Source organism: Acipenser ruthenus, chromosome 42, assembly GCF_902713425.1.
Source record: "Acipenser ruthenus chromosome 42, fAciRut3.2 maternal haplotype, whole genome shotgun sequence".
In the NCBI taxonomy this organism is placed as follows: Eukaryota; Metazoa; Chordata; class Actinopteri; order Acipenseriformes; family Acipenseridae; genus Acipenser; species Acipenser ruthenus.
Window position 1 is genome coordinate 5,880,315 of NC_081230.1, and position 8,158 is coordinate 5,888,472.

Genomic DNA, 8,158 nt, shown 5'->3' on the forward strand with positions numbered 1-8,158 from the left:
ATCTGTGTGCACACTTTTTTATGTATCAGACTCTTTAAAAGGAATTTGTTTATTTTGTTTATTAACGTATAAATCTTAGATGAGAGGATGTCAACAATTTTTGGTTCCTCGGTTTTATATTGAACAACACTGTGTCACTATAGTTTTTTTTTTGTTTTTTTTTATTACGGTTTAATGTTACCACATCTAACATAATGCCTTTCAATACAGATGTAAGAATCATCCTTTTGCTTGACTGTTTGTTTTCTAGGTCTGACTGGAACTGAAGACACAGACATGTGAAAGCATGTTCTGAAATCCAGGACAACGAGGACACAGTGCAAAGGAAATGATGCTTCAGGTGTTGTGAATACAAGCTCCACCTGAGTTTCCTTTCTTCCCATTCAATAACATTTACAAAGAATCGTATTAAATATCAAATGAAATGACAGCGGGCTTGTGTGGGGAGATAACAGAATGCCCTGTAAATGGCCTTCCCCAGCCAGGAAGCACACAAACTAAGACAGATATGTGATACACTTTGCCGAGCTATGTACTTCAGATACCATTTCACAAGATTAACTTCTGTAAGCAGCCCACAGTATTTTGCAACATATTCATGAATGTATTTGGCAACTTTGGCTTACTTCCTCACTCTTATATTGAAGGAACTTAGTATTACAGTGGGTAACTACAGATTTTCATAGTACAATGTAGCCTAAAGAGCAAAATGCAATTTTGAACTTGGTTTTCTCCATACCCACTAGATTTGTGTTTACCAGCAAGGTCAAATGGAAATGTTATCATATCCCAAATTCATTGTCAGGAACATGACTTCTTATTTTGGGTATGGGTGATGTCAGTGATTATTGATTATATGGTCACTGGTCCCGCCTCTCAAGGGGAGAATGATGCCAGGTCAGCAGGGTAGACTGTGATGAAGCCATGCGCACCCCCCTCCCCCAAGGCGACTTACAATTGTTACAAGATATCACATTATTTTTTACATACAATTACCCATTTATACAGTTGGGTTTTTACTGGAGCAATCTAGGTAAAGTACCTTGCTCAAGGGTACAGCAGCAGTGTCCCCCCACTGGGGATTGAACCCACGACCCTCCGGTCCAGAGTCCAGAGCCCTGAGCCCTAACCACTACTCCACACTGGCGTATCACTGTATTCAGAATCCCTCCCCTGAATCTCAGCCCAGACCTCTGAATTATACCATGGCTGCCTCTGTGGTTTCATCAGGAGCCGGGGGATCAATGTCAAAAGCTAAAACAATGATGCCTGCTTAGAGTTTATATTTGTATATTTGCACTGCAATTTTGCAGTTTTTCCATACTTTTTACATTGTTATACTATGTATTTACTGTTTGCCACATTAAGTGTGCTTACCATATACCTCTGGGCTTCACGATGCTTACCTATGCTTTGCCACGCTTTCACTATACTTTATTACACTTTGCTGTTACTATAGGAAACTTTTATAAGGGCAGTAGACTGACAGCTGCCACTATGAAACAACAAAACACACACTTTGCCACCAGCCCTTTTGCATGAAAACAAGAACACTGTTTAGTGGTGGGGAGGAAACAAAAACAGCTGATTCCACACCAGCTCAAAGCAGCTGATAATTCTGCAGAAATGTGCAGTCCAAATGAAATCCAATCCTGCAATCTCTTTAGCAGCCTCCGAAATTATAAATTGGAAGTTCTAACCAGCCTATCAGCAGTTAAATGTGCTTATTTCATTTACCAATCACAATGTAATTTCTAAAAGGCAGGCGTTCACTGCTTATTAGGATCCACCCCTTGGTCATGTCACTATTTGGAAGGCTATAAATTGCCCCACCCAGAGGGGAATGCAGTGAACCTCTCACTTAGACTCATTACAGTCGTTCTGTGAGTGTCCAGAATTAAATACCTTATTCCTCTTCTTTCTACCAGACAACAAACACAAATAAAATGGTAAGTAAATGTTTATCAGAATGGAACATTTCAGAATGTTATACTCTTAATCACAAGTACGTATTACAGTCTTTAAAGTCTTTAAAAATGTTTGTATTTCATGTGGTGATGTACTATTGCTAAATACTACTCTACAGTGTTTTAAACTTCCAGTACAGTAGAGTTAAGTGAACCCTTTATTTAAATCTATAAGTTAGACTCGCTACCCTTAGTGGGTAACTACACGGTATGTGTTTATAGTACAAACATAACAGAGTGCAGTAATGCAATTTTAAACAATGTATCTTGTACTTTCTTACTTTGCAATGTGGAACACGGTGTTAATACCATCCCCTTGATCTTTGTAAAAGAAACGTTTAACGCATTAAAAAAAAAAAAAAAATCCTAGATTTACTAAAACTAAATATCGTTGTAAAGTGCTATCATATTTATTTTCTTAGTGTGTAACGTTTCCAGTAAAATCTGCATATTTATATGAATGATATCATGTAAGGTTTACATAGTGTTATGATAAGCAATACCATCAGTTTTTTTGGTTTTTTTGGCATTTAGGCGCACTGTGACGGCCACGTTCTGTATTAGTTATAGGAAGTCTGGGTCACTCCTGGGTCGATTAAACGAATTACTAGTAGAGTAGTTTAATAATCTCATTACTCTCCTGCTGTCACCCTGGCCGTGCTTCTTTCTGCTACAGTACAGCGGAGATCATCTGTTCAGTCACAGGCGGGTGCGCAACAGGCTCGCCGCTACAGATTACAGAGACAATACAGTGATACGGTTTCCTGAAATCTATTTGCGATAAATGCAGGATTTCCTTGCAACATCTATGATGTATTTCCTTCAATGTGATGGAGAACAACCGATGACTGTGTGACGAATACAATTAATTCTTGTCGCCCTTATGTAAAACGCGAAGATCATAGATATGTTTTACTGTACAATCAAAGGGTTAAAGATCGAGGTCGTACAGATAATTAAATCAGAGACTACTGTAAAGTTGATGTCATGCGTTCCCGAGGGCGAGCGATCCCAAACAGGAGAACAAAGAGATGCAATTATGCGGTATGTTGGAAAGTGCTGAAACACACTGCAATTAAATACTGCACACAACTCTACCAGCGCTCCCGGCTCGGTTTGCTCACTTGTGTGGCTAAGCTAAATTTTCTCTGCGCAAGACACGCTGGTATACTTGTTGTATTGCATTGATTGAATAGGTCATAAACATGTTCCCCTATATTAAATATTTTGTTTGTGACATGAGAAACGACAGTTGTAATCAGTAAGGGGATTAAACGACGTTGCGAGCTGTAATTGTACCACAGCACCCTAAGCCATATAACACATACAGTATACATTGCTATTCAATTACATTCAATTACATGAGACGCATCCGAGTGTCAAATGAACCCAAATACCAAAAGACTGAGAAAGGCTTTGGTAAAGCTGAGGTCACGTGGCTGGACACCGTCATTCTCAGAAACACAGCCCTATCTGTCTCAGATCTGCTTATTAGGCACAGGCAGCTCAGTCAGGTGATGCCTGGTTTGCTTGTTTCAGCTGGGATCCAGTACAAAATCACTTTTTCTGTTTGTGGAAAAGGATTAAAGACAAATCCCTATTAAGCTATTGAAAACCAAGAGAGTTTTATAATTGAACGGGACAGTTTAACCTCACCATGAAGGCTTGTTAACGCAATGGTTCTTAGTTCATGCGTTGGACCCAGTGGTTTTGATACTGGACCACATACAGTATCTGCTGGTGTCTGCATTTAAGCAGTTTAATTGTCTCCAAGAACAGTAAAAATAATTCTTGAAGCGTGGATGGTATCCCTGTTTTGCTGATTAAGAATGAGTAAGGGATTTGCCGTCTTTGTTTAATAAGAGAAGCAATGAGGAGGCTGTCCATGCTTACGTCAGGCTAGTAAACAACGCTGGTATCCTTGATATATAGTGCAGTGTATTGGAATGGGCCGTTTTGAGACTTGCAGAATGTTTGTCCTTGTGTCCATAGTAGCACAGCACATGCACAAGATCTCTATTGCAGTGAAATGCAAACTGCATTATATCCCTGGAGCTACAATAAATTCCATGGCTAGGACTTGCATAAAATACTTGTGCTAAAGGAATTTGTATTTTTACAATATGGAAATTATGCCAACAATTATTTTATGCTGATTACATGGTAAATAGTGTGCCCATGAAGGACTGCACCTGCAGTGTAAAAATGTTGATTTGACTAGATTTAGAATAACTTACAACCATACACGCTGTTTTACAATACATTCTCTTCTCCCGCACAGCGTGAGTGCATCTCCATCCACGTTGGCCAGGCTGGTGTCCAGATCGGCAATGCCTGCTGGGAGCTCTACTGCCTAGAGCACGGCATCCAGCCTGACGGGACTATGCCCAGTGACAAGACCATCGGAGGCGGGTCTGACTCCTTCAACACCTTCTTCAGCGAGACTGGAGCCGGCCAGCACGTCCCCAGAGCTATCTTTGTAGATCTTGAGCCAACAGTCATAGGCAAGCTTTCTCAGAATGTTTCTGTGCTGTGTGTTTACCTTCCTTCCTCATCCAGAGCAGGCTTTGCTAACAGGCCTTTATTCCTGTCTCTCCCCAGATGAGGTGCGCACTGGTACCTACCGCCAGCTGTTCCACCCTGAGCAGCTCATCACTGGCAAGGAGGATGCTGCTAACAACTACGCCCGTGGGCACTACACCATCGGCAAAGAGATCATCGACCTGGTTCTGGACAGGGTCCGCAAACTGGTGGGCAGCTCAATGTGTTTAGTGACAATTTACTGAACTGCAATACTTTTAAATGAGGTTATGCAGGAAAGATTTGATGTAAAATACATCTTAAATGACTAGATATATGTTTCTCTCCCCAGGCTGACCAGTGCACAGGTCTCCAGGGTTTCCTGGTCTTCCACAGCTTTGGAGGTGGTACGGGTTCTGGTTTCACCTCCCTGCTGATGGAACGCCTGTCTGTGGACTACGGCAAGAAGTCCAAGCTGGAGTTCTCCATCTACCCGGCCCCCCAGGTCTCCACAGCTGTGGTGGAGCCCTACAACTCTATCCTGACCACCCACACCACCCTGGAGCACTCTGACTGTTCCTTCATGGTAGACAATGAGGCCATCTATGACATCTGCTGCAGGAACCTTGATATTGAGCGCCCCTCCTACACCAACCTGAACAGGCTTATCAGCCAGATTGTGTCCTCCATCACAGCCTCCCTCCGATTCGACGGTGCCCTGAATGTTGATCTGACAGAGTTCCAGACCAACTTGGTGCCCTACCCCCGTATCCACTTCCCCCTGGCCACCTACGCCCCAGTCATCTCAGCCGAGAAAGCCTACCATGAGCAGCTTTCTGTGTCTGAGATAACCAACGCCTGCTTTGAGCCGGCCAATCAGATGGTCAAATGTGACCCCCGTCGCGGCAAGTACATGGCCTGCTGCCTGCTGTACCGTGGTGACGTGGTGCCCAAAGATGTCAATGCTGCTATTGCCACCATCAAGACCAAACGTAGCATCCAGTTTGTGGACTGGTGCCCAACTGGTTTCAAGGTTGGTATCAACTACCAGCCTCCCACTGTGGTTCCTGGGGGCGACCTGGCCAAGGTTCAGAGGGCAGTGTGTATGCTGAGCAATACCACCGCCATCGCTGAGGCCTGGGCACGGCTGGACCACAAGTTTGACCTGATGTACGCCAAGCGGGCCTTCGTCCACTGGTACGTGGGAGAGGGTATGGAGGAAGGAGAGTTCTCAGAGGCCCGAGAGGACCTGGCTGCCTTGGAGAAGGACTACGAAGAGGTTGGTGCTGATAGCTTGGATGGAGAGGAAGAAGGAGAAGAATATTAAAAATGCTATTGCCAGGCATTTCATTTTCTTTCCAAAATGTCTTTTTTTTCTGTCCTTTTGAAATGCTTCCAATCTTTTGACCACTTTCTGTTGAAATAAATGTGAATGTTATTTAATATATATTGTGTTTGTTTTTTATTCAGGGTGGGGGAAGTCTCCTATAAAAAAACAGTACTACAAGATAAGTTGAACACTGATGTATTTGAAAATACTTACAAACATATGCACATTATAATTTACAGAATCCATACAGGCATGTAGTTGAAAGAATGCCTATAGTAGCACAATGTTCGGGTGGTGTTACCCTATACTATAGGACTCCAGTATCCCTATCAAGACATTTGAGAACATTTACAATGGAAGTTCCCTGCAGTGAAATCATTTGAAAATGCACGATACGCTGTGATCTTCAATGGAAATGGTTACCTTATCTACAGCAAAAGGAAAAGAAAAAATACAAAGAGGGACACGGCTTCTGATTTGCATTTCAGGAGGCAGGAAAATGAATTTGCATGAATTGTTTACGGCTGCATCTATTTTAAAAGAGGGGAAAAAGGTTTCTAGCATAGGTGCATTTGCATCTTTGTGTAATGCACAAAATGTGAGAGTTTGGTGCACAGTAGGTATTTCTATCTACCAATGGTAATCTTGAACGTTTTCTGGCAACTCATGAAGCAGCGTGCTGTATATGAATTAAGCACATTTTCACCATCTGAATATAATATTTAAAGCTATATTACACACACACACACACCTCTGTACTGCAAGCATCTTTATGTTATGTTATATTTATCTCACTGCATAAGTATTTTATTAAATACAGAGGTAAGTATGTATTTACCAGGAAGAGACCTTTGATATGTGACACATTTTCAAGTACTGCTGTAGTGTTATAAAGTGGTACATCGTCACAATGTGGTACGCGTACCAAAACTCAACCCGTGTAATGTTATAAAATGGTACACTGTCACATTGAAAGTGGTACGCTGTGAGATTCTGGTACAGGTGCAATCAACTGCGATGTGATGTTTTCCTGTTGTCAATTTACCATTTACCATTAATTATACTTTTTGGTTTTTTGCAAACCATTATATATATATATATATATATATATATATATATATATATATATACACAGTATATATATTTGCAAACTTAAACTGGAATCAGACAATCAATTTCTATAAAAAAGAAAAAACAATTCACGACAAACAAGACAAAATGAAAAGTCCACCGCAAAGTTGCAGAAGTAAACAAATGTACAAGACCCAATGTATTGCATGTGATAAATATTTGCATACTATTTTAATGGTGGAAAAATATGATAAACTCAATTACCAGATTTCAAGGGGCACTTCCATGCTTTCTAAAAAGAAGTTGTTTAGTTGCTAAATAAAAAACATACCCCCATCTGTAACCCGAAACCAGAATCCTCGAAGCTCCTTGACTCCTGTTCAGTCTGAGCACCCGCGCTTGTTGAAGTTCTTGGACATTTTTTTCTGCTGGAGTGCCGAGTGGTGCTGTCTCGTCGTGCTCGGGTTTAACTTTGTGAGGCGCCACAAACAAGGAAAGAAAAGACGAACTTCAAAAACTTCGTTGTTATTCAACCGTGTTTTTTTTTTTTTTTTTAGCAAAGAAAATATAGGCCCTAAAAAAAGTAGACCAGAGTTGTCGTGTCTTCATTGTTTCATAATACGTTTTGTCTTGAATGGAGACATATACTATTTGTCTAAATAAACTAAAGCATATTTTCCTCAAGTCGTCGAGGCCATATAAATCGTGTCCCGTAAAATAAGATCATAAATTAACTCGACGGTGCCAGTCTGCCATTTTAGACCGTTTTCAAACAGCTCGTGCCACCTCAAGGAAAGACAGCCCAGCGCGCGCACAGGGTTGCAAAAGTCGAGGCGGTGCACACGTGCACACTGAAAGCATAACACCATGTAACAGGTCATTTTCTTCTACTTAAATTATTTTTAGACGTTTGTTACTGGACGAGTGCTTAATAAATGCTATACCATACTAATTTATTTTTCTAAAGAGTAGTACAATATTGTAGCGGCGGGCTATAAAAGCGGGGGCTAATCACATAGTTAGACACCTTGCATTGTGTAGTATAGTGGGCGTAGTGCCAACTGTGTACAGCTGGGATTGGGGGGAAGTGTAGTTGTCAGGATTGGGGGGTTAGCATGCTAATTAGGGAAAACTTTAGTTGGCCAATGATCAAGCCTGGTTGGGCTATATTAGGGGGCTCAGCGCCGATGGTGTTTGTTCTGTTCTGTTTTGTTGGACTTGGGGATTGAATTGATAAAGAGCAATAAACGGTACCTTTGGGTGCGTTTCA

General features: G+C 41.4%; 1 protein-coding gene across 1 annotated transcript; it reads left to right on the forward strand.

Moving 5' to 3' along the window:
* The first annotated feature begins 1,846 nt into the window (after positions 1-1,846).
* On the forward strand, positions 1,847-5,932 carry LOC117401081 (tubulin alpha-1C chain-like). Its single transcript, XM_034001522.3, has 4 exons — positions 1,847-1,949; positions 4,249-4,471; positions 4,569-4,717; positions 4,840-5,932. Exons 1-4 carry the CDS (start codon positions 1,947-1,949, stop codon positions 5,812-5,814), a joined length of 1,350 nt encoding a protein of 449 aa, XP_033857413.2. The 5' UTR covers positions 1,847-1,946; the 3' UTR covers positions 5,815-5,932.
* Positions 5,933-8,158: the final 2,226 nt, after the last annotated feature.